Here is a 26,797-nt window from a genome sequence, read left to right as displayed (position 1 = left end):
TAAAGTCTCTTCCCTTTTGCCCCCTTTAGCTCAGTGTCGGGCAACGCCCTGCCTTCCACTCACTGGTCAAACAGAGAATCCCAGTAAAAGTACTTCTTGACCTCGTGCTTTCTGACATGCCTACTTCCACAGAGGAAACGGCCACTTGAAGACAGGATGAGGCACCTTCACACTTCCACAGCTCTGTCCCCGTAACCCTTGAAGTATTTATAGTCGCAGAGTTGCTAGCATCTGAAGGAACAGGCTGCACGTTTGCTTAAACAAAAGGGAGAGGCCTAACTGAGCCGCAGATGAAAACACATTGGACAGGAGTTCTAGCTGATTCTTCCCGCAAACATGCATCATGCGAGCACCGGGAGCCAGGACAAGGGTCCTAACATTCCAGTGGCCGCCGACGAGCAGCTTTTAACACAGTCTGCTTTGTACGAAAGGACTTCCAAAGAGCCAGAGAGACCCATTCATCTCCAGAATTGCATATGTCCATTAGCACGTCCCCCCTAGACACCACCTCCCCTTTCACGCCTAGAAACAACCTCATGTCCTAAGCCTACCAGACTGCATGGTACAGCTCCAAAGGTCCTTCTTCCCCAGCCCCTAACTCGCTCACGGAAGCATCGCACCCCTGCTCACACTGGCCCTTCCTTTCCTCTGTTCTCCCCACTGCTGCTGCTGACCATGGACTACAGAGAGGTATTCATGAAATACGAGAGATCAGACAGTTCCACTTCACTGGCTGGCCAGATCACGGCGTCCCCTACCACGCCACCGGCCTGCTGGGTTTCGTCCGGCAGGTCAAATCCAAGAGCCCACCCAACGCAGGCCCACTGGTGGTACACTGCAGGTAAGGAGAGCTCTCCGGTGCTTCCTCACGGATGCACCGTGAACCGGTTCTGGGTATGGGGTTTCATGGAGAGTCTAAGAAAATGTACTAGAAGTGGATTAGTGGTTCACAGTGAAGAAGCTAGAAGCCTGCGGTTGCCCTTCCCCTTAGCTGACATACTCCCCTCTCCCCCCGAGCAGCGCCGGCGCGGGGAGGACAGGCTGCTTCATCGTCATTGATATCATGTTGGACATGGCAGAAAGGGAAGGCGTGGTGGACATCTACAACTGTGTCAGAGAGCTTCGGTCCAGGAGAGTCAACATGGTGCAGACAGAGGTACTGTTCCTGGCCCTCCATCCCATGGCTGAGCACCCATTGTCCGTCCTGCGTACCCACCTCCTTGGGCAAGAGAAGCGTGCCAACTGTTTCTACCAAATTCCCTAGGAGAGCAGTGCTGTACCTGCCAACTCCTGATTCCTCCATGTGTCCCATCCCCTCCCTCCTTCCTTCCTCCATCCTTCTTTTGGTCTGCCTTTTCAAAAACAAACAAAAAGGGACTTCTAAAGTTACAGCTCTGGTGCCAAGCGTTTTCCGGGTTCGGGAATCCGTAGCCATCAACCTACATTCGCACAGTCGCCTGTGCCGAGGGACCCAGAAGAGCGTCTTCATTAGGCATTCGAGCTTCCTGCCCTGCTCCTGTTCAGTCTGCCTCTTAAATTAGCTGAGAAGCAGAGCACGTCAGCTCCTGAGAATAGTGGGGTGTCTGCCAGGCCACCTCAGGGTAATCTCCCCCATACAACACCAGTCTCCTAGAGAGAAACAGCTCTACCTGCCGCCTGGCATCACGGGACTTTGCCCAATTTGTGGTGTTCTGTACCAATTAGTAACACTTAAAGTTGAAATGCGAGGTATATCAAGAAGTTGACATTTCTAAAACGTATATCCTGGACCTCGGGCGTGGAACCTAGGGCCATGAGGACAGCTCTGAAGCTGACTGGAGAGCAATTGAATAGCCCTGTGTTCAGGTTACACAATGAAGCTTACGAGGGAGCCCTTTAGGGACCTCAGCAGCCAGAAGTCAAAGGGGTTCCTTCCGTGTCTCTTCTCTTTAGACTAGGGGCTTATTTCAAAACACAGTGGTGATTAACCTTTTACACTCAATGCTTTGACAATTGATCAAGTATTAAAACACCCATCTTCTCACTTTACCTTCCTTATGCCAGGATGTTATAGAAAATAATAAGAAAGCCTTTACAATTTTGTATAATTGAAGATCAATAATAAAGATGCTGAAATGTAATTAATTCTAGGGAGAGTCCCCGCCAAGTCACAACTAGAGGAATAATTTTTACGCGTGTTTATTGATGCGGTCATGGGGACCAAGTCCAGGGACTCGCACCTGCGAGACAAGTTGTCGGCCATGGAGCTACACTCACAGTTCTAGAGAACCCACACGTATAAGAGCTATATTCTCGACTTATCAGAGCTTTGATAATGATCAGAACCAGAACCAGTAATCAATGGTTCAAAATAAGTTCTGCCTCATAGTTACAACTGTCTCTGGGACGTGATTGAGTTTCCCCAGACCATTTTTATATTGTGAACTTGATTAGGAAATTCCTCCAACGTCAACCAAATCATGCTCACTCCCTGTCTGAATTTGAGTTCCAAATTCACAGGATTGGAAATTAGGTATTTTACTACTGTCCCGCCTGCTCTAATTGGTCTGTGGAATATTCTTCATCCTCCTAGTCTCGAATACCAGCTGTCAGGAGCACGGCCATGATGCTGGGCAACCCAGTCCCCTGGCTCAAGGGCCTCATTGTCCTTGCTTCTCTGTTGAGGATGTGCCCTCTCAGCTTGGTGACAGCACGCCATCCCCCTCCTTCTCCAGCCCTCTGGGCTCATCTTCGGTTCTCCCCATCAGTAACTAAGTCTGTCCGCCTCTTCAGGAGCAGTATGTCTTCATCCACGATGCGATCCTGGAAGCCTGCCTTTGCGGAGACACCTCCATCCCTGCTTCCCAAGTCAGGTCTCTGTATTACGACATGAACAAACTGGACCCGCAGACAAACTCAAGCCAAATCAAAGAGGAATTCCGGGTAAGTGTGGATCCAGGCAGTGCAGGGCAGGGAGACTGGTACGCTCTGACTTTCCCTCTTTAGGAAAGCTCCTGAAGTAGGCCCTTGAACCATCACAGAGCTTCTCACCTTGGACTAGTGACAGTTGAGGCCGGGATGACTTTCCTGTGCAGCCAATAGGGTGTTTAGCATCGACCCTGGGTCCGCTTTTGAAATGTCGGTAGCAGCACCAGGCCAAACATCTCCAGGTCCAGAATTACTTGGCTTCATGCCACCAGCCTAAAAGAGTCATTTGCATGTCAAACAGCCACCAGCCAGTTCCGAGATGCAGGACACATGGTTCATAAGGTAACCAAGCATGCATGCAGTCCAACCATGGAAATGGCTTTTAAGAGCACTCCATGGACCTAAATCTTCATTTAGGCAAAAGTTCAGGTTTTATCTAACCATACCTAACTCTAAAACCAAATGCTCTCCCAATTTCTTACCTCCAAGATTTTCAGTTATCCCACTCCAGTCAGAGTTAATGGCACTGTATGCTACAGATCTGCAAGGCCCCTTGCTGCTATGTGCTTCGTGCAGACAAAACCCAAGGAGGGAATGAGAAAACGGGGCCCGTAGAATTCACCCAGCTGAGGCTGAAACAGAGACCGTGGAGCAGCTGTCTACCTCATACTCCTTTTAAAGGATCGGTTTGTCCACCCGTAGATCCTCTCTGAACCATTTTATCAGCCCACACCTCCTGGGCAGTCGCTCAGTTGTGTCCCGTCTTTGCGACTGGCACATTACAACTGCACATGTTTAGGGGGTGTGACACAGGGTTTTCACACATGGATTCATACTATCGAATAAGGGAAATCAGCCACCTGCGGTGACCTGACTGGACCTCCCACCTTTCCCATTCGTCCCGTAGACTCTCAACATGGTGACCCCCACGCTGCGTGTGGAGGACTGCAGCATCGCGCTCCTACCCCGGAACCACGAGAAAAACCGCTGCATGGACATCCTGCCCCCGGACCGCTGCCTGCCCTTCCTCATCACCATCGATGGAGAGAGCAGCAACTACATCAACGCAGCCCTGATGGACGTAAGCCACGCAGGGGCCTGTGGGAAGGAAATAGAAAACGTATATCCCCTGAGGAGACGTGTGCTCCCCAAGCACACTGTGAATTCCTATCTCGCTTGTCTGCCCCTTCGGCCTTTCCGGAGATGAGCCATCACATCCAACAACAGAAATAGGGTTAGCATTCCAACCTGTGGTTTTGTGAGGGGCATCAGCTCCAGCTTCACAAGCCACCCGACCCCAGTGCTCAGAAACGAAGCTCGCCTAAGCTACACGGTCAGGTTCCTAGCCTGCTGGCCAAGAGGCCTCTGTCAAAGGGAAAGGGGATGCGGTGACAGACAGCGTTATTTAGCTCTCTTCCTAATTCAGGCGGTAATTAACATGGGAAGGAAACTCATTGCTTCCCGACATTCTGTTTACTTCTTGCTATTCAACCGACGAGGAAGTAAATGGATATGTTCAGTGCCGATGTGTACGTTTTAATTCCGCTGGCGCAATACCATAAAAGGGCCTTAAGCTTGTTTAAAGCTCCCGGGAGCTGACAAAAGCCTGCGTATCTTTCATGGTGGGAATAAGCAATGGTGTCACCCAGATAAATGACAAGCCAGCAAGTTTGGGGGTCTTTTTGTACTTAGTTTTTAAAGTAAACTGAAACTCTCCACTAAAATTATTAATACGTAGAGCCAATACATTACCTTTCAGAGGTATAAAAAATGGTAAGAAATAATTATGAAGTTCCCATGATATCAAAGTGAGGACGTTTCATCGTAGTTTCACAGAATCGTTTATTTTTCGGTCCATTTCGGTGCTGACAATGGCAATAGAGTCAAACAAGCACTAACCGCATTCGACACTTCGTTCCACACGTCCCCATGTGCACAGAATTACTCCGCCGCCACCTCTCTCGTTGTGCTGCGTATATCTGGGTCTCCCTCTTTGTGTCTGCAGAGCTACAAACAGCCCTCAGCGTTTATAGTCACCCAGCATCCTTTGCCAAACACCGTCAAAGACTTCTGGCGACTGGTGTTGGATTACCACTGCACGTCCGTAGTCATGCTCAACGATGTGGATCCTGCCCAGGTGAGTCCAGGGGTTCTTCAGGCCGGACCTCAAGTCACAGAGTCAGGTCTGCATGTGCTTTGTTTGTATGAGATGGGCAAGCCCCACACAGTCTGTGTTCACCCGCCCGCTGAAGGATTGATAGACACAAGGGTTACAAGTGAGCATTAGAGGCTGCAGAAGCAAGTCGGTGAGAGCCAACAGACCGGAGGCACAGGACACTGGAGGTAGAAAGGCGGGGGGTAAAAGACTAAAATATCCAATAGTGAGTTTCAGGGGCACAGAAAGGGCCCAAGCTGAACCGGGACCACACATTGCACAGCTGAAAAGAGAGCGAGCCAACCAGCTGAGGCACGCACGGGACAGACCCTGATCTCATGGTTTCAGGCACCAGTACTTCTTGGACATGGTCATCTGGAGCCTGCAAGAGGGAGGCATCAGGGTGGCCCGACAGTGGAGGCAGGCGAGCCGGCTTAAAGAAAGGCGGCACACGTTGTTGATTCTTTGTAACAGTCATTGCTGTTTTAAATAGGGCAGGAGTGCTGGTTGGAGGCTCCTGGAGTGTTTCAGCATCTGAACAGGACAATATGTCTCCTTCCCAAAACACGTCCTGTCGCTCCTCATGTTCCGTATGCCGCTAGGGTTTTTAATTATGTTGTAGACACTGCATTGTGTGGCTGGGGCTCTCACTCGAAAGGGGGCTGATGAAATAATAATGACAGCCCTTGTCCTGATCCACTCCTCTTGGCTTAGTGTCAATGTTTTAGAATTCTTCCTCCCTCCTCCCCACTTTCAGAACAGATTGTCACTGTTTGCGAGAGCCCGGCCAGTTTCAAACAGAACCAAGGACTGCCCCTCTAAGTTCTAGGCAGCAGTCAGGTTTCAGGAATCTAAGAGCCAGACACAGGGTAGGAGATATGTACCCCGTGTACAGTCAGTGTCTCGTATCCCCGATGGAAAGTAGGTACGGATAACCTACAGGTGACCAAGATGTCATGGATGCCAGGGTGCTCCCTGAGCATCGGCGTCTGAATGCTGAAGCTGAATTCTAAAAACAAACTGTCTGGACTCAAACCAAGCCTTAGCTGACTGACAGTCAGAGAGACAAAGACACTCCCGTTCTATTCAGGAGCTGATTTCCAGAGCGGGGTTAGAGAGGCTCCTGGGACTCTTGTCTTTTAGCAAATGCTAAACCGAAAGCTGGAACCTAGGAGCTTCACAAGTGTATGAGGCTCCCGCTCGACTGCTTTAAGTATTTATCGGACCAGTTCATGGATGTGTTATGCACCATTTAAGCCATTTTCTACATGGTTTCCTTGGGCAGAATGTAGGACACAGTGTGCCAAGAGCTAGATGCCGGCCCAGGCCATTCATATTTCTGTAGTGTAAATGACAAGCTTTTGATCGGTTGCTTGAACTGGGAAAAATCAGCAGAGAGCCAAGCCTGCTCTGCCCACAGAGAAATGGGCAGACCAGTTTAAAAGTGTCTGTGAAGGCTTTTAGTGCCACCTCAGCTCTCGGTCATCATGCCTGTAATCTGAACCATGGGCATCGTTGGGAATCAAAGAGGAAATAAACATCTACATATTATTGTTTGACAAGGCGAGTCATGTTTAATAATTATCAGTAGGAAATCTGGTGAGGAAGAAGAAACTTCATGGAAGCACTATTCAAAAATAAATAAATAAATGTGATCTCTAAATCCCATAGACCTAGCCAATGTGAGGAATTGTCTCTGCCACCCTGTGTACCCTCTTAATCTTTATCAAGGATTAAAGATTCATCATGGGTAAAGAGGAGAAAAGAGAGGATATTATTTCAGTCAGTTCACTTAACCGAGAATTTATCTCGTGATCTTGAATATATAAATTGCATTTTACAGCATGCGACAGTGACAATTTAGATCATTTCCAGAAGTAAAAGTCATCGAAAAAAGAAATTTGACCCGTGAATCCTCCTTTTTGTGGAACATCAATTTGCTTTCAAAGAACGTGCTGATCCCCGCCAGCATTTGCAGTTGTCTGGATTAGCCCGTTCCTATGGTCCCTTGGAAGAGCATGGGTGTTACCTAGTACTCATTACGTGTCTTTGTTTCAGTAGTGGCTGGACGCATTTTCTTGGAGCCCAGGAATTCCTTTTAGCATGAGAGAGACCTTACAAAGGGATGCTAACACACACTTTTTGAGAAAGCAGCCAGAGGATTAGGGGGCAGCTTATTGAGGAAGGTCCTGGTTTCTGAGCCTTTATGAGTGAAAGGAACTGAAGTTCAAAAAATTCTGTCAATGCCAACTGTACCCAAACCACTGTCCAGTCACCTTTGTAATTACACTTCTTGTTGTGTTCTGGGTTCAGTTATGTCCACAGTACTGGCCAGAAAATGGAGTGCACAGGCACGGCCCCATCCAGGTGGAATTTGTGTCTGCAGACTTAGAAGAAGACATCATCAGCAGGATTTTCAGGATTTACAATGCCTCCAGGGTAAGAACTGGGCCAACAGAGCTTGAACTGGGTTTCCCTTTCATATTACCAGCATCATGTTGGCACACCTACTCTGTCCACATCAGGCCCTGTTCTAGGGGGTTGGAACGTGTTGGTCAACAAAACAAATTCCCAGCTTTATGGGGCTTCTGTGCTAAGAGGAAGCTCGTCAAAGAGAGTTTTTAGCATGCTAACACAACAGTAAGAAAGACGTTGTTCAACACTGTAACAAACTAGCAAGTGCTACTTGTTAACACTGTAACAAAGTGGCAAATGCAAGGGGAGTGGGTGAGTCTAGAGCAGATGGAGGTCACCGGTGGGAAATCAGGACCAGAGGGAAGAGCGGCATCACTAAGGCGTGGTGGAAGCCAAAGAACTTGATCAGATATGGAGTGGCCACTTATGGGAGGGTAGGATGCTTACAAAACTGACAGAGTGGGGGTTGAAAAAAGTGAATTTTACAAAGAATTACAACAGGAAAGGGTCTTGACTAAAGCAAAGAACCTCTATCAGAAGGCAACGAATAACAGTTATAACAGAATATTATGGTGTGCCTGCAAGTGATGAATTTTAAAGGGAAAAGGTGCTAGGTTATGCAACGCTCATCTTCATTTGCAATGGGCACTTTGTGTGAGCAGACACTGAGGAAGAGAGGGAGTGGCCAGGAGCTCTCTAGAAAGACAGCTCTCAGACAGGAGGTAGCCACCAAGGGGCTCTAGGTGGGGCTGCACCTGTTGTATCTGGAGTCCAGTGAGCTAAGGCAGAAGGTTCTGAGGGTTGGAGCACAGGAACCTGCAGGGCCTTCACCGCTAGAAAAGCCAATGAAGATCCACTGAGCTGGTGTGGGGTTTCTAGGAAGAGGGCTCCACCTAACAATTCACATCTGGAAATGGACTCTCTGGCCCCTGCCTTGAGGTCAGACTCTAAGAGAAAGACCCAGGTGAGAGTTAGCAGTGGCAGGTCAGGAGCGGTGGCAATTGGAGATATAAGCAGTAGAGAGAGCTAGATCCTCAAGATGGAGTGGCAGGATCCCAGACAGTCAAGGTGACTCAAGATGTGGATCCCAAGAAGTGGTGAGATCATCATTAGTTAGGATTGTTTGGCCTGTGGGAAACAGATGGGGGTGGCAGTAAGAAAACGAAGCTCAATTTGGAACACAGCAGGTTTGGATGACTACTGATCCAAGAGGTTGGCATTTGAGGGCGTCATTCAGGAAAGAGCTCTAAAGGGTGACTGGCTGGAATCTACCAATGAGATCCAGAGAAAAACTGGGAACTCCAGATCTGAACCCAAAGGCCTCTGTCAGCACAGACCTGGAAAGAGGGGAGACTGAGGCAGAGAAGGAAAATAGAGCTGACAAGGAAAGTAACTGAGAGACCTACCTGTGCCAAGAGGATCCTTCCCAAGCTGAAGCCAGCAATATGTTTTTTTTTTAATTTCTACAATCCTGTTTAATTATACTCAGTGATTAATTAAAGATTAATCACTCAACAAAAGCCACATCATTAAGCAAAGCCATATTATATAGAAAACAGGGCAGAATCCACTTTGCATTGAACTCACAAACATTTCCAGGTTATAATTTATCCCTTACCTTTAATTTACTTGTAATTAAAGCAAAGACATTTTTCCACACAATACACAGCATGGTTAATCCTGCTGTTATTTTTCTCTCGGCTTTGGCAAAATGTAAGTGTTGTGCTCTTCTCTTGTTTACCGCTGGCCTATCATTTAGAACACCTGAATCTTTATAACCACCAGAGATTAAAGTCATAACTCTCCAGGCCTGCAGAATCACCCTTTGTTAGGAGCTGGTTTGAGTCTCCTTAGTAACTAATGCCTTGCTCAGGTAGGAAAATCACGTGGGTGGAGTCAGGGAATGTCACGTGGGATGAGTCATTCTCCCCCCCCCCCAACCCATTAAGGTAGGTCAGGCGGTTTTTTTCCTCCACTCCCTGATTGGTCCCTTGCCCTCTGCAGCCCCAGGATGGACATCGGATGGTTCAGCAGTTCCAGTTCTTGGGCTGGCCGATGTATAGGGACACGCCCGTGTCCAAGCGCTCCTTCTTGAAGCTCATCCGGCAGGTAGACAAGTGGCAGGAGGAATACAACGGCGGCGAAGGGCGCACAGTCGTGCACTGCTTGTGAGTATTCCAGGGGCTCTCACCTCGGGTGGCGTGCCCCACACCCAACCCCACACAGCTCAACTTCCCCCTGCTGTACCTACAGAAGAAACAAGTAGCCCTGGGTCAAGAGGGGCATCCCTTACTGAACCAGAAGTTGGCTTTCTAGAAATACAACGAACAGGTTGTGTCTTTGGGTGTCTTGGCCTGTTGTCTGTTTCTCTAGCAAGATATAGGGGACCAAGTGGTTGATAACCCACAGAGTTTGGTTTAGTTCGATATTTTGAAGTTGGTGCATCTGGGACTCTGAGCTTCTGGGACTCTGTGTCTTCTTAGCCGTGAGGTAAGCATCCTTCCTTTGCCACATGCCTGCCCCAATGGTGTGCTGCCTCTACACAGGCCAAAAGCTACAGGGCCAGCCAGTCATGGAGAGGGAAATCCACAGCTGTGTGCTATACACCAGCTCTGTTACAGGGACTGAAAGTTGACAAGCCCAGAACCAGTGTCCTCTAAGGGCAACATCTAGGGCAACAGTTGTAACAAGCACTACAATGTAAAAGCCCCCAGAGCCAGATGCTTCCCAATGGGACCTGTGCAGTGGCAGTCACTGGGAGCTTCAGTAAGCATTGCCTATGGGCCATACCGAAACCAATTAAATCCCAGTCTCCACACAGAACCCAGGCATCTGTGCACTGAGAACACCGGCATGAGTCCCAGTGCTGTCAATGTTAGAGCCGCTGAGGAGAGAGTGCCTTGCGTCCCAGAGCATTTTACCCGCAGGTTCTCATTGGCAGTGATGTACAGCTAACCATCCAGCTGGAACCGGCCTAACGGAATAGGCAATTAAAGGGCGTGGCAGTCAGGGAAGGTGCTTAGATGTTTGGGCCAGTGCAGAGTATGAGCAAATGCTGCCTTTCTGAGGAAAATCCTTAGAAGCATACAATAAGATCATTCCCAGATTGAAGGGCAATGAACTTTTCTGCCGACCAGACCACCCCAAGTTTCCCTGGCAAGTGGGTAAGAACCAAGTTACCCCTGGCTCCCTGTCCTTACCTCAGGCAATGGGACCCCTGAATTCTTCTCACTCCCTTGGAAACAGTCTTAGAAACATACACATGCCCGGCCTCCATCTAAGTCTCCCTATTCTGTCTTGCATAGGAGCAGTATGCCCTTCCCTCACCATGGCCTCTGCTCCGTTCCTATCCATGGGCTCAATCCTTCAAAAATGTCTATTCCATCCCCCCTTCTTATTTGTCGGGATAAAACAAAGGTCCGCCATACTCAGTGGATCAAATCGCAGCAGGCTTCTTTTCCCCCAGCCAAGGCAGCCAGCTTCTAGTAGCTTGCCAATATGAAATCAGATAGGCACACACTATATGTTCTCCGGGCCTCTTAGGAAATACAGAGTTGGACTTGGGTGGGGCAGGAAGCCGTGGGCATGCAAATCTACAGGAAGGATGGTACCGTCACCATCAGAGGAATGGGCACTGTTCAAACAGAAACACCCCATAAGCGTTGCCATGGCAAAACAAGAATCTGCAACATCACTCGGCATGCCACAGGCATCATCTTGTAAGCATGTGAATCAAGGCAAGCGCCTTGCGTATAGATGTGCGGGGTTGAGCACATCGAGCGCTCCATGAACCAAGATGGCTTCCTGGAATGAAGGAAGGAAAACCACCAAAAGGAAACCAGAGAGAAAAGCACCTGGTTTCAGCCACTGCTCCAGCCTGCCCCACCCTGAGAAGCACACTTAGTGGGGAGTAACCGGAAGGAGCCTGGGCTGCTGCCGGAGTGCTCTGCACATGAATTCCTAGCTAATGTACAAAGAAATAAAGAACCCCAGCAGGGAGATTGACACCTAATTAACTGGCATTAGATCCGGCAGACTTTCGTTTGCAGGGGTTTGTCTTTGTTTTGTCTCATGCTCCTGGAGATGGAGCCCGGAGCCTTGAAGATGCTAGACAAGCACTCTACGGGCAAGCTGCAGCCCCAGACCAGTTGTTCATAATCTTAATATTAAAAGCTGTTTTCAGATAGCCCTTCTGCATCCGGAGAGCCTGCATCATATCTGCAAGCGTGACTTATCTTGAAACCTGGACTAGCTTTCTAACAGGAGCCAGTCCTGGAACCCTCGAGACAGGTCTCGGGTGGGGACAGATGAAGGGGGAGGGGTGAGAAACAAACATTCGAAGGCCTGTTATATCACTGCGCCTTGTAGGCAACGTTCTTCCGAAGGGCAGCCATGACCCTCAGGCTAAGCAGTCACATCACGTTCTGTGTGGTGTCTCTAAGCCCGGGCCCTTTGGCTGTCACGGAGAGTGACAGGCATCTATCTGTCCTTCCTCTCCTGCCTACCTGACATCCCTTCTTATCTCCCCTGGGGGCACCACCCCATCAAGCTCAAGTTCCCATAATTCCCACGGAGCTGCTCTCTCAGTATTAACGTTGGGTGTGATACTCAAACCTACAGAGAAACCTTGCTTTGCTTCGCTGGCTTCCTTCCCTTTCTTTTCCTCTCTTTTTTTCTCAAAACTACAAGAAAGTTTAAACTGGTATCTTCCAGTATTGGTCAGAAGGATATATTCATACATACACACACACACACACACACACACACACACACACACACGTGCGTTTTGGATGCTGTGTTAAGTCCTCTGTGAGGTATTCTGCATGGTGCAGCGCCACCTATTGGTGAGGGCAGAGTACACCCGCCCGAGAGCTTTGTAGACAGAGTGGTTCCTTGGGCCAGATACTGAGGGAAGGGTATGCATATATAAATTCCTTATAAATCTTCCTTATAAATCTCTTGCTGTCTTTAAAATGAGACTATGTCCTCATTCTGAAACTGAGGAAAGAGTGGATACGGCCATATGCACACGTTATACAATTGTCAGCTTTTATTTACCATTCTATCTTAGACCAACCTGCCAAGGTTGGTATAAATAATAAAAACAAGTACGTTTTCAAATGGCAGGAGAGAGGGCTATTTCTTATGGTAGAATGTTGAACATGGGAAGAAAATATAAAGCCAACATTAAATAAATAACACAGTCGTAATTTATGACTGAAAGCAAGACCCACCACTGGGTGTGAACATCAGGGGTGACTGGAGAGAATCAGTACATTTGCACAGTCCCAAGGTACCTTACCCCAAGATGCATGTTAACTACAAAGAGAAGGACAATAACGTGACAGTGAAAACCCTCGCCAACACCATCCTGTGGGCAAGATGAACATCCTGGGACCAAGAGACATCAACACATGAATCGCACAGAAGCTGTAAGACTCCTGCTCTGGATCTCTTCCCCAAGTCCAATCCCTAATCTCCGGTGACCAAAAAGTATCAAAGGAACCCTTACAGTGCACAGTGGGACTTGGCAGGGACCTTTTCAAACGGCGGCCAGCACACATGACAGGTCTCTTCTAAACCTTTCCACATTCTGAGTTTTGTATTCTACAAAGCAGCCAGCCAGATCTCGTCAGACGTAGCCATGTGAAGAACGACAAGGGGAAGGTGACAGACAAGTGACCTGTCACAGACTGGAGAAGGTCAAAGAGATGTGAGAAACAACTGAATACAAGATCAGAAAAGAGACCTTAATACAGAAACTGGTAACATTTGACGGAGGCCTGTGTGTGTGGCCACACTGTCCTTCCTGAGTTCGACGGTATGTGGTGGTTATATAAAATGCACACTTCAGGTTGGACAAGAGAACTGTGTGCTATATCTGCACATATTTGAACTTAAGAGAAATTCTTATACCTTCTTCAAAGGCCAGGCGTTTGCACATAACCTCCCCTACCCCTTGTTATTAATTTTCCTGGCAGATTTCAGATGAGGTGTCTACTCATTTAAATTTTCCCACACTGGGCCCTTTGTATAAAAAGTCAGTAAAGTACCATGGCCACGTGCACCCTCGTTTCGACCTTTCTCCGGGCTTCAGGTTATGTGTGAGATGCAGTGCGACGCCAAACATTGTCAACTGTCTCATTTCTTCTGTGACAGGAACGGAGGAGGCCGCAGTGGTACATTCTGTGCCATCAGCATTGTCTGTGAGATGCTGCGACACCAGAGAACCGTGGATGTCTTCCACGCCGTCAAAACATTGAGGAACAACAAGCCAAACATGGTGGACCTCCTGGTAGGATGCGCCCCTCTGCCCTGACAAATAGGGTGTCTTAGAGTTGGCACCAGATTCCTCTCCAGCTTCCACACTGGAGCTGCTTACTCAGAGAGGAGACTTGTAAACCTGATTATTAATATTCTGCACATATTAATTAGTGCTGGAAATTAATATGGCATCAGTTATTCCTTGGTCATCTAGCTCCCCGATTAATCACACAGACATTTTCATATTTCAAAGGTAAGACCACCTAGCCCCATCCAGCCACACGGGTAGCAATACCTCCTAGGCCCACAGTAACAGCTATCTCCAGAGTCTCCAGATAAGAGGCCGCCTTCCTTCTTCTTCCCAGAGTTCTTTTCTCCCTCCTAGGAAGACCCACCTACCTCTCTCTACTGCCCAATCACAGGCTTTAACCTTTTATTGACCAAGTCACTTGAGGAGCAAGGTTTGCACAGCAAAAGCTGGTATGCATGAGAATTTACTCATCTGGGGCAACCAGATCCAGGGGTGCAGAACTTGGATGCATAGCAGCACCAGACCAACCCCACCAGAGACTCATTTCCAAGCACAGCACAGTGTTTGGTTCATTTTTTCTTTTCTCCTTTCCTCCTTCCCTCCCTTGTTTTCAGGGGAGACTACCACAGCTTGGTTGAAATGTAGAAATAGTTGAGACTTACAAGTGAACATTCTTGCTAATTTCCCTTCCTGGCAGAGCCTTCCACGTGGCTAAGCACTTAGTCTTAGTGAGGAAGAAATAATCATAGCATGAGAAATGCCAGATTTTCAAATTATAGATTTTATAAATAGCTTAATCGTCTAATATTTATCAAAGCTGTGGATTTCAGTTTGACATACGGAATATTGCATTTAATTATGGTGGCCACATCTGAGAAAAGCATTGAAGGAGTTGAGAAACAAAGAACTAGGTGCAATTATTTTCTTAGAGTATTTCACAAAATCCCCCCCCCTTTTTTTTCCTACGTGGAGCTGTTAACATTGCCCTCCATGGTGACTCAAGCTTTGCAGAAGCAGCTTTGCTCCTGGGTTCTGTGCGTCTCTGTGATTGGAGAGCTGGGGGTTGCTGGACACCAGTGCAGGGTCTGGACAGTGACTTGAAACAGGGGAGAGAGAGGAAGAGACATTGTGTGCTTAGCAAGGTACACCCGTGTTCTGAGGCCCACAGTTCTGTGAACTGACTACAGTTAAAATCCAAAAGGTAAAAAGGGGCCAAGAGTTGCGCTCAGTGTGATAGAGGAGACCAAGATGTTTGTGTGGTGGGAGACGTCACTGCAGCAGTACCCGGGGCTAGGGAAGAGCCGTGGCCCCTGACCACCAGCTCCTGGAGGCATCGCTAAGTCCCACTCAGGACAGGTTCCTCTCCCTAGACACTGTCTTGTGCTCCCGTTCCATATCTAAGAAGCATGTGCTATGCAGGGACTCTGGCAGAAGGGCTCCGTGGCTGGGTGCATGCCCTCAGACCTATGGGCCATTACATCAGCTCTGCCAAGGAAGAGCCCTGTTTCCCCAGATGTCTGCCCCTTCTCTCCCGCCCTGTAGGAAACCCACAGAAACCCATAACACGAACTGTATGACCTCAGACACGTGAGCTTTGCAGCGTCGGTGTCATTGGGTTTTACCTTCATAAGCCAGCAGTAGTGGTAGCTTTTTGAGACCCAGCAACATGAAAATACCTGTGAATGTGTTTGGGGCATCACAAACCAGAGAAGCATCATTGTTGTGTAGGTGGACACTGGGCATAATGATGCCTTCGTGTCCCTTGGGACGTGGTCAGATCTAAGGGCCGGAGAGGGAGACTAACAGCCCCGTTAATGTGACATTTAACGTGTGCCAAGCCTGGTTTCTAGCACACTACAAATGGTAAGAGGCTTCATGGCTGTAAGGTAGGTGTGTGCATGCGTGTGCGCACATGCGTGTGTGTGTGTGTGTGTCTGTGTGTCTGTGTGTCTGTGTGTGTGTGTCTGTGTGTGTGTGTCTGTGTGTGCATGCAGACTTACTTAGAACAAACTAAAAACTGTCACATAAGAGGCGGAGTCCTCACCCTTCTGGGCTGAACAGAGCAGTCCCGGCCAGCGGCAGCCTGAGTTGAGACCAGGGAAGAAGATCGCCGATGCGAGACAGGGGTAGATGAAGCCTTCGGACTTTGGTTAGTACTTGGGCAAACTACTCTGGATAGAAATCTGTCAGTTCCCTCACTGAGCCTGAGTAGCACATTAGAAGAACACCCTTCCAGGCCTCTCCCGTAACAGCCCTGCTGAGGCGTTCACCACTCTGGAGCTTTTACGGTCAGAAACAATGAGGAGTTCTTTTCAAATCAGTGGTTCAGACTACTGGCCAGGGTGATTCTTAATGAGATTTATGGAGACTCAGACCAGAGTGAGCCTGTGCTACAGACAACTGCTCTATAACGAAGGTGGCGTTTGCGTGGTTATAGGTAATTCCCTCCCACCAAAGGAGCATCTTTTTTTTTTTTTTTCCACTGACTTATAGTAATTCATCATCTTTATAAGGTGTTAGTGTGACATTTCAAAATGCAGGTGGACAAGGCATATCTGTCCCCTCGGGCATTCTTTTCTGTGTGTGTGTGTGTGTGTGTGTGTGTGTGTGTGTGTGTGTGTGTGTATGTGTGTGTGTGTATCTGTGTGTCTGTGTCGGGAACCGTCCAAATCCCTTCTGATGGCTGTTTGGAAATAGTTTAATTCATTGTCGCCAACCGTGGTTCCTTACTTGTGGAACAACTTGGGTAGTCATTCCTTCCACACCACATCCTGTACAGTTGTGGATAATTCTAGTCAAGAATGCAGGGTCTCCGGGAGCCCAGAACGCTGAAGGTCAGCGCCAATCTTTTAAGAAGGTCAACAGAAAAAAAAAAAAATGAAGGAAGTTTCAAGATTTCCAAAGAAAGCCATCTGCCCGTCTGTCACAGCGACTGTTAGCAAGATAATAGATAATAGCCGGTGACCAGAGGAAAAATGTCACGGCGCTCTCTCCATCTGGATTGAAGCTTCTGGAGCAGTGTGGGAGCTCTTGAGTTGGGTTTGTTTCTCGTCCATGAAGCACAATCTCTCTCTATTTTAGAATTCCTAAAATGTTGGCCGAAGGAATTAATTAGCTCAGGTCAGGGCAATGAACTGTGATATTGACTATCCAATGAGTAGCAGGCTATCTGAGATCCAAGTGGGAAAAAGACGTTGAGTCATTAAGAAGAGAACCAAGTATGTGGGCTACATATTTTTAGAATGAGCATCTCCTAGCTTCAGAGCAGGAAGCAGCCAGCCAGGAAGCAGGGTGAACCGAGTGGGCATTGATGCCTGGGCCCCACTGGATCTCTTCATACAGATCATAGGTAGGAGGATACCCACAATGGTCCCCCTCCATCTGGAACCCCCAAATACTGCAACTGTACCCTCCCCTCACGGGAAGGATACACAGGGATTCTTCCTGTCTCTTTCCTTTTCACTACATGGCTCTGATGGCTCGGAATAGCTCCAGACTTTGAAAGTCTATGCCCTCATTTTGAAACCCGGCATTCTCGGGTTTACCTAGACTGCCCTGGGGGCTCTGTTGCCTCACATTCCTGGTTTGGGGGCCTAGGGAAAAGACAAGATTGCTAGGAGGAAAATTAATTTAGAACACAGGGACCTCAGTGATGGCTCAGTGGTTGAGAGCACTTAGTGCACAAGCATGAAGTCCTGAGTTCAAGTCACAGCATCCATAAGACAGGCAATGGCCTCACAGGTGCCCCTAGTTTCTGCACTGTCTGCGGAAAATGCAGGAGAACCACTGGGCCCTCCTAGATTCCAGACTAGCCAAAAAACTTGTGCTCCAGGGAGAGACAGACCCTGCCCTTAAGGAGTAAGTGAGTGCACACGCGTGCACCTAATAAAAATACTAATACACACACCTAATAAAAATACTAATACACACACCTAATGAATATAATAACCTATGAGGTTAGAACTCCTTTCTACCCAGAAGTGACGGCTGTACTTTTTTCTGACCCCATGTTAGCCTGGCTTCTAAGTTAACCTGAGTTTATGCAGTCTCGTCACTATCCCTACATTCGGGGTCCCCAAAACGAACAAGGAAAACTCTGCCTCGTTAGATTCTGAGGCAACGGCCTTAAAGCCATTGCAGGAAAACCGTCAGGTTGTCTCAGTGGCGGGTCCCGGCAGCCCCCAGCAGCCCCCAGCAGCCCCTCAGCCTTGCTCTCCTTGCTGGGCTCTGTCTCAATCAACAGCCTCTGAGAATGGTGCTACATAAAGGTAACACTAGAAGGTTCCCATCTGCCCAGTGCCTTGCCCAGAAGTTGGTGGGGGGACTTGTAATTCCCTCGATATCCTGTCCACGGCAAAGCTGGTCTTCCAGGGAAACACGCGCTCTGGTATTGAGCTACATGTCAGCTGGGGCGTCCTCCTGTGTGAAATCGAGGGAAGATTGGCCAGGTCCAGGTACAAAATGGGGACATGACCACCCCTACAGTATAGCTGAGGAGATATAGTATATTTTATTGTAGGCATGAGGGGGGGTACAGCCAGAGGCATCTGGAGGGAGAGAGGGGACCATAAGAGAGAGGCAGGAGGACACATGGCCACACTGACAGGGTCATATAGGAATCAGGAGCTGGAGGAAGGGAAGCCCATGGACTGGAGAAGTTAAAGATGGGGGGCAGGTGGGGTAAGAAGAGCCAGCACCAGACTCTGTAACACGGTGGTTCTCAACCTCCCTAATTCCGTGACCCTTTAATACAGTTCCTCGTGCTGCAGCGACCCCCGCCCACAAAGTCTCATTTGTTGCTAGTTCAGAACTGTAATTTTGCTACCGTTATTGAGTCATAATGCACACATCTCTGATGTTCTCTGATGTCTTGGGTAACCCCTGTGAAAGGGCCAGGACCAAAGCGGTCATGGCCCACGTGCTGAGAATCGCCATCCCAGGGGTCAGCAGCAGCCTTGGTATGCTAATAGGCACCACAGTCAGCCCTATGTCTGGGATTCCTTCTGAACCTGACAATCCCCACCCAAATAGAGGTTCCCTGGCCCTTCTCAGGGTTTCCGTAAGAAGCCTAGGAACTTGCAAGCTTAGTCATCGCAACTGCACCATGACAACCCACCCTCCAAACCTTACACCTTGCGCCCAACCATTTGCTTAATGTTGGTCACCAACTGCTAACTAGAGCACATATCAGGTGCTGTCTCATTACCCCTCACATCCCTCTCCTCTGTAAAATGGGACAGAAGAACAATAAACCTGTCAGGGAAAAAAATGCCCTATATTGTATCATCCCATGATACGAAAAGTTCTGACCTGGTGACATCATGCAGACAGGAAGTAACACATCGCTTGTGAAGGGTTGGAAGGGAGAGGGAATGGTCGCTGACTGGCACAGGGTTTCTCTATTGGGTGGAGAAATGCTAGGATTTACCTCATGTTCACGCTCAATTCTGTAAATATCGAAAACCACTGAGCCGTGTCACAATTACAGCTACTTAAATGTAGGAGTCTGGCTGGGCAGGACCCATCCTATACAACAGCGAGCCTTCCAGTTAACAGGCAGGAAAGAAGAACCCATCAGGCATCTCAGGTTAAGTACCAGGAGCTGCCTTGCTTCAAACCCCAGCTCAGGTCGCAGTGACCCTCAGTGATCACTGTGGACTTGCCCATTCCAAAGTTCATCGAGATACTTAGCCATTTTGTCTCAAAGACAAGGTGGCGCCCTGTGTAGCCACCAGTGCTAGTCTCCCTGGCAGAGGTCACCAACGTGACCTACTGGGAACCAACCATCACCATCCACCCACAGATATTTGCAGGCGGGGTCCACTTGAGCTTCGTGTCTGCGTTTCAAACAGGCACCTCCGGGAGGGAAGCTGTCATCAGGTAAATCGGGCAGACTATTCCCTTTGAATCTTGAGCAGTTGACAGGAGGTGTTTGAAGTGCCCAGACTGACTGGGGCCCCCCTCAGCCCCTTCAGCACAGGCAATGTGAACTGACAAAGGCAGAGTGAGTGCCCGCCCTTCGAGGGATGCCTCAGAGTGGCCCTCAGGAGCCCGGGCCTCGTGACTCTCGCACTCAGCCAGCCGCCTGCCAGGACTTTTAAAGAATGACCTCGGCTTCGGTTCCATTTCAGAAGTCACCTTCTCCCTCATCACAGGGCCAGAGCCAGTCAACATCAGAGTCTAGAGATGAATTGCAAGTGGTTCTGATGGGAATAGGACCTTGCCAAGCCCCTGCTCCAGGCGGAGCGCTCCGTGTCTGCAGCCAGCAGCTACAGTCTGGGCTGGGAGAACCTAGGACCAAGGCATATTTTTTTTTTTCCTGAAGCACAGGGATAGCTCATGTGGCTTAATTACACCATTCAGAAGCAGGGTGCTGAGGGAGGAAACCACAGAAGACAGAGCCGTACCTGGTGATCAAGTGCAATCAGATTCCAATGTAGGAAGATTTGAGGCATTTACCCAGGCGCTTGGAGGAGGGGACATAGCAATTTGAGACCTTTCTTTGACTTCCCCTTACTTTTACGACTCAGAAACTGGTCATCACAGAATCTGTGAGGATTGGCAGCTTGCACAGACAGATGAGCTGGGAGAAGGGGAACTCGTTTTGAAAATTATAGTCATGCCTGAGACAGGGCAGCTCTGGTGACTTCCGGGCAATAGAGCATTATTAGCAGAGAAACCTTAATTTTTTTTTTTTTTTTTTTTTTTTTTTTGGAGCTGGGGACCAGACAGGGCCTTATGCTTCCCCTAGGCAAGCGCTCTACCACTGAGCTAAATCCCCAACACCGCAGAGAAACCTTAAATCCTCCACCTTCTGTCCTGACCCAAGGCAGCAGCCACAAGCACCTACTAACCGCCTTTGAATATGTTGAAAGGATGTTTACAGTAGTCACCAAAACTGATTGCCCAGTTAGATCTGAAAAGAATCATTTTTATGCAATGAGGGATTACATTTCCATAAAAAAAAATCATCCCTAGGATTCAAAATAGGAGAGATGATTGGAGCACTTGGTGGCCAATTTGTCAGCCGCTGCAGTGGAACAATGCCGCCTCTTACGGGCCTAAAATCCAAATTACGTCTTTTTTAAACCTTATGAAAATATAAGCACCCGACGCTAAAATAATCAATCACAGAATGTGAAACCAGAACCCCAGAACTTGGCCAGGGGCAAGTAACAGTGTTTCTAATCCAAGAGTTTGAACAAAGCAACCACAAAGAGAAAAGGCAGGTGGTTAAAGAGAGGACAGACTCCTGGAGAGACACTTCCCATCCACCCCCACATGCCACGCTGCTGTCAGGACTGGGCAAGCAACACAGAGGGCTGCACAGGTCCCATTACATTACTGCCCCCACCGTAACTGGTGCCACTGACACTGGAGGACAGGGCCTTGGGTCTCTTATACCACTGGGGCTGCCAATCCCAGAAGCAACTGCTGGTGCTATGTCACTACAGTCCAGAGGAAACAAGCCCCATCGATTGGAGATACTGTTCTTTTCTTATGTGTGTGAGTGCACTATCACCCTCTTCAGACACACCAGAGGAAAGCAGCAGATCCCATGATAGACTGTTGTGAGCCACCACGTGGCTGCTGGGAATTGAACTCAGGACTTCCGGAAGAGCAGTCAACCACTGAGCCATCTCTCCGGCCCAGAGCTACTGTTCTTACAGTAGTAGCTACACAGACTGCATTACACCCTCTGCTGTCTGCACCACACCTACTTACACTAGTACAGTTTCTCTGCTCTTAACGTCCACCAGACCGTGAGTCTCTCATCCCAGCCGGAGACACGCTATGGCAGCTTCCTGTACTGAGGTGCTCCTGCAGAGATAGGGCCCGCTTCACAGCATGCGGCAAGCAGCACACATAAACTGATACCCCAAGACACTCCTGGAGAGCATCCCGGCAAGACTAGAGTGGTAGAGAGACCTGAGTGTTTCTCAACACAGGAACACAGGAAATGTTGACAGGTGTCTCCCAGAGAGGGTCACTGTCCAATAATGGCCACCAATGAAGTCTAAGTGGACAAATGTCTGATGTTGGAAATGAAGGACTAATGGCTTCAGTGAGACCCGAGAAGATCTAGATAATTCAGTAAGGTACTCAGGCTGTGAATGAGAAATTCAGAGGAGAGAGCGTTTGAAAGAGAGCTATGCAGAAATCCCCCAGAAGAGCTCGAATCTATCACTGAAGTGTCAGCATCAGCCTAGAAGGGAGGAAGGACTGTGTGGCCTCGAGAAGGAGTCCTTCTCTTTTCTAGAGACAGGTTTTCACGATGCAAGCCAGGCTACCTTTGAACGCTTGACACCCATGCCAGCTTCACTTCCTGATGCTGACCTTACAGGGGCACGTCATCTTTTGAAATATGCCCATCACACAAGGACGGAATCTAGAGAAAACAGGAACGAAAACATGGAAGGCCTATGAGACACCATTAATTGGCAGTGTCCATGTTCAGAAAGCATGGGGGTGGGATGCTCTAAAAAAAAAAAAAGCCTCTATCCTATGAAATGACAAAAACTTCCCTAATCTTAAGAAAGATACAGACATCCACAGAGAAGAGGCTTAGGCACTTTTAAATGGACAAGACCAGAAAAGGCCTTTACCATAGAAGATGGCTGGAAAATGTCAAAAGTAGAAAACACTAGGGCTCTGGCAGAGCCTCTCAGGGGACACCAATATCTGGCTCCTGTCAGCAAGCACTTCTTGGCATCAGCAGTAGTGACTGGGTTTGGTGGCTGCCTATGGGCTGGATGCCCAGGTGGGGCAGGCTCTGGACGGCCTCTCCTTCGGTCTCTGCTCCACCCTTGGTTCCTGTATTTCCTCCCGTTAGTATTTTGTTATTCCTTCTAAGGACTGAAGAGGGGACCCCAATGGAGGAGTTAAAGAAAGGACTGAAGGAGCTGAAGGGGTTTGCAACCCCATAGGAAGAACAACAATATCAACTAACCAGACCCCCAGAGCTCCCAGGGATTAAACCACCAACCAAAGAGTACACACGGAGGGGCCCATGGCTCCAGCCGCCTATGTAGCAGAGGATGGCATCGTCTGGCATCAATAGGAGGAGAGGCCCTTGGTTCCATGAAGGCTTGTTTCCCCGGTGTAAGGAAATGCCAGGGTGGTGAGGTGGGAGTGGGTGGGTGGGAAGAGGAGCATCCTCATAGAAGCAGGAGGAGAGGGGGTCGGGGAGGGGAAACTAGAAAAGGGGATAACATTTGACATGTAAATACATAAAATATTCAATAAAAAAGTACAAAACAAAAACTTTTAAAATATGTAAGAGAACCTACCCACTCACGTTTAAGGATGGCCTCACTGGACAAGCAGCATATTTTTCCTCATCAGAAACCCCACTGGCCATGAAATGGAATGACATATTCCAAGGCTTGGAAAGAAAATCCAACAGCCACAGCCGACACCCTCCGTCCCCAGAGCCCTCGGGGTGGAAAGAGAGAACTGACGTCCTCCACTTGTTATTCCCTCACCCGGGTGCCGTACCACACCGCAGAACCCTGCACAAACTAAGTGTAAAAGCTAAAAGGACTCTCCCCGGACTTCAGAGAGAAGAGCCACCAGTCGAGAACGCTGTCCCCAGCAAGGCTACCATTTGTGAAAGCAATAAAGGGCTCCAAAAAATGTCAGACTGAGGGGTTCGTGGCCACCATGCTGTCCTTGGAAAGATGCTCAGTGGAGCTCTGCATCCAGATGTGGAAGAAAAGAATAACTACCATCATGAGAGCAAGGAATCCCAGCAGAATAGGTATACAAAAGAGAACTGTAAGGGAATCGGATGTCACCCATACAGTGTGTGTGTGCGTGTGTGTGTGTGTGTGTGTGTGTGTGTGTGTGTGTGTGTGTGTGTGTGTGTGCGTGTATCAGATCCCAAAGGAGAACAAGGGAGAGCAGCCTGAAGAGGCCGGCACAGGGCACAGCCTCTGACCGCAGCTCTCAGAAAGGAAGGGGTTATTAGTTCAGTATCAGGTACATGCCATGTTCTGGGCCAACAGGGAGACGAAGGAAACAAAGACGCCGAGGGGAAGAAAATGAACAGGACGGTAGGCGGACGACATCTTTATCGTCCAGCTATAACCATAAATGCAGATGGACTTGGGTCCGTACATCATTAAGATGAAGACAGCATGCATGGGCTTTTCTCACATTACCCAGGATCCTCATCTCATCAGAAACTAAGCACATACCTGAAAGTTCAAGGATGGGAAATGAGATTCCAAGGTCTAGCCAGCAAGCTGCAGTCAGCAGACATAGGGAAGGACTTTAGGATGGCAGCTCCTGACAGGCTCTCACTGTAGGTCTGTAGGCCCCCAGTTTTGTTTTGAAAATTCACTAGAACTGTTCAAGAACTGATGATGTGTGCCTCTGAGAAGATCTCAAATATTACCATATGTCTCTCATTCTCCTTTTGCCTTTACCCAGAATTCCTGTTTTACTCCCATTCTAAGTGACCATACATCTTTATCATCTGAAGTGGAGGGTGCTACTAAGCCCAGTGGCAGGACAGCAGCAGGAGCTGAAACTGTGCAGACAACACCAAGAGTGAAAGTCCCTTAGCTCCCAGACTTCTCCAGCCCCCGGATTACAGATGTAACTTGAGAACGGGAAGATTTTTTCAGTTCACCACAGCAGAGAGGACTTAGCAGAGTATGTGACAGGGGCTGTTTCGTGAAGCAGAGACCATGATGTGAAGCAGGCAGTCATAACACCTCCCACAAGGACCCATTGCCCGTGAGCAACCTCTTCCATCTAGGCCCTTCCTCCCCAAGCATCCGGAACCTCCCCGAGTCATAATACCAGTCAGAGACCAAGAATTCAGAACGTGAGCCTGTGTGGGGCATTATAATAGGCCACTCTCCCCAAGGATACCTGTCCTCATCTCCAGTGAACCTACAACCCATGTTGGGGACCATTCCTTCTCATGTGCCAACACCAGGTTACCTGTCCCATTCCCCCACCACCACCACAAACTTCTCAAAACTCAGGGACCACATTAAGGTGTATGATAGTTAAGAGGACCCTACTCAGTTCTCACGGCATTGAGGAAACCCTGCTGACTACAAGTTCAAGGGAAAGCAGGTCCAGAAGAGGGGCCTTATCTACAAGTCTGGTAGGAGCCAGGCATGCGGGCATTTTGGCCTGCTTTCCTGGTCTCTCTGTCTACCTCTTGATCTTCCCACACAAAGCTCAGATCATTCTCTACACCCATGGAAAGCACACAGGATCAGCATCATACCATCACCTCTTGTTATCCATGACACGTGTTCATTCCACGTCTGCTTCCAGATGCTGTGTGTGTGTGTGTGTGTGTTAAATGACATATAATAGAGACTAGAAATGCCTTACGAATAGTTAATGTACGCTGTTGTTTCTGGAACAACAAAACCCTTACCTGCTCCATACAGCTGCAGTTCTTTCTCCGATACTAAATGGCATGCAGAACCCAAGCATCTTTCAGCTGCACAGGACCTCCCAGAACACTAACTCACACAAACAACACAATTCTCCAAGCTTTGCAGGGGAGCATCAACAATGGATACACTGTGGCACAAAGCTGTTACTTTCTGACTCGTCCTAGTTCGCAGCTGTATCTGTTTGTGTTGCAATTAAGAACCCTCACCTACTGTAATTGCTCTGACAGAGGCAGAGTCTGGTGCACGCTGACATTCTCGCCTTCCCTTCCAGGATCAGTACAAGTTCTGCTATGAGGTGGCCCTGGAGTACCTGAATGCTGGCTGACAGCATGGGCAGCTCTGCAGAGGAATCCCTTCCTACCACAAAGTCAAGGAGTTCTACAGTGTCCGTGCCGATAAGAAGAATTGTCAGTATGCTTCTTTCGCTTTGCATAATTGGCTCTTTTTAAGAGCCCGAGAAAGTGTTTCTAAAACTGCTTGCACTGCCCAGTTCCCTGTAATGCAGCTGCGTGATCAAAACCCAGCAGACAGTTCCAGAGGCTGGACTCCTCGCCACTGGCCCTGTTAGAGGAGGAGCATAGATACGTGGCCAATCAAAGAGCACAACTATATTCTTATGAAGGAATTTGTACCTTTGGGGTATTTTTTTTTTCTTTTGTGGCTGTGACCCTTTGTCATTGTTACAACCGAGTGTATGTTTCATTCTGTGGAGAATGCTACCTGGCATTATGATAATATATTCTTTTAGTTAATATTTGTATTTTAACATGTTGCATAATATAAGATTATATAGCTTTCAAAGACTAACAGATAAAGATGTAATGAACAGAGACACATTGTATGAGTTGTTGTTTCTAGCGGATTTATATGGGTTCTAATAGAAAAGCTGGGGAGGCCTCCATCCAAAATGTAACCTGGTCAGTCACAGATCCAAAGCTTTTCCATTTGTTTATATTGTAAATATTTTTGATTTCATCAAATTATTTATTCATTAAAAGAATTTTTTGTGACGCACAGTGGGTGACAATCATTTTTACTAAGCCCAAGAAATGACTGATTGTATGATGTTACCGTTTTGTGAATTCTCAACTCAATAAATTATGACCCTTGACCAGTCTTGCTGTATTGCTAGTGACCCAGTAAAAGGCAGTGGAAGCCACACCCCTCAGGCTCCTCCAGTCAGGAGAGCTTGCACCTGGAACCTTGCCTTGGTCCAGGTTTCAAGCTGATAGGCTGGTTCATTTATAAAGAAACTTACATCTTGCATATATTGAGGCCATGGTGGTAGGAAGACGAAAGGGTAAGTGTGCTCAGGAGCGATGGAGCAAGAGATGATGTCTATAATGAAGCCACGCCCACAGTGATGGCCACAGCCACGCCCACAGTGGTGGCCACAGCCCACTCAAGGCCACCTGTAAAAGCTCAGGCCTCCCAGAGTGTCTGACAGAGTACCATCCATGTGAGTTGTGGAGTGGGTATTCACATCCTAGCAGCCTGTTTGCCTGGTGTAGGTAGAGCTGCGAACCCTGGGGCTGGGTGGGTGTGGCCTGCCCTGTGCTTCAGTGTTTACCTTGGGGTGGGAATGCAGAACAGGAGCTT

General features: G+C 48.4%; 1 protein-coding gene across 1 annotated transcript in view; it reads left to right on the top strand.

The window, feature by feature from the left end:
* Ptprm (protein tyrosine phosphatase receptor type M) overlaps positions 1-26,312 on the top strand; it is a 681,698-nt gene extending 655,386 nt beyond the window's left edge. The window contains exons 27-35 of the mRNA XM_032901727.1: positions 687-841; positions 1,021-1,156; positions 2,773-2,922; positions 3,815-3,988; positions 4,913-5,044; positions 7,376-7,501; positions 9,482-9,645; positions 13,637-13,772; positions 25,470-26,312. Of these exons, the coding sequence (XP_032757618.1) occupies positions 687-841; positions 1,021-1,156; positions 2,773-2,922; positions 3,815-3,988; positions 4,913-5,044; positions 7,376-7,501; positions 9,482-9,645; positions 13,637-13,772; positions 25,470-25,523 (1,227 nt within the window). The 3' untranslated portion in view covers positions 25,524-26,312. The remainder of the gene's footprint in view (positions 1-686; positions 842-1,020; positions 1,157-2,772; positions 2,923-3,814; positions 3,989-4,912; positions 5,045-7,375; positions 7,502-9,481; positions 9,646-13,636; positions 13,773-25,469) is intronic.
* Positions 26,313-26,797: the final 485 nt, after the last annotated feature.

This window comes from Rattus rattus, chromosome 4 (assembly GCF_011064425.1).
Source record: "Rattus rattus isolate New Zealand chromosome 4, Rrattus_CSIRO_v1, whole genome shotgun sequence".
Lineage (NCBI taxonomy): Eukaryota > Metazoa > Chordata > Mammalia > Rodentia > Muridae > Rattus > Rattus rattus.
The sequence above is the reverse complement of the archived record's forward strand: the minus strand, read 5'-3'. Positions and strand labels throughout refer to the sequence as shown.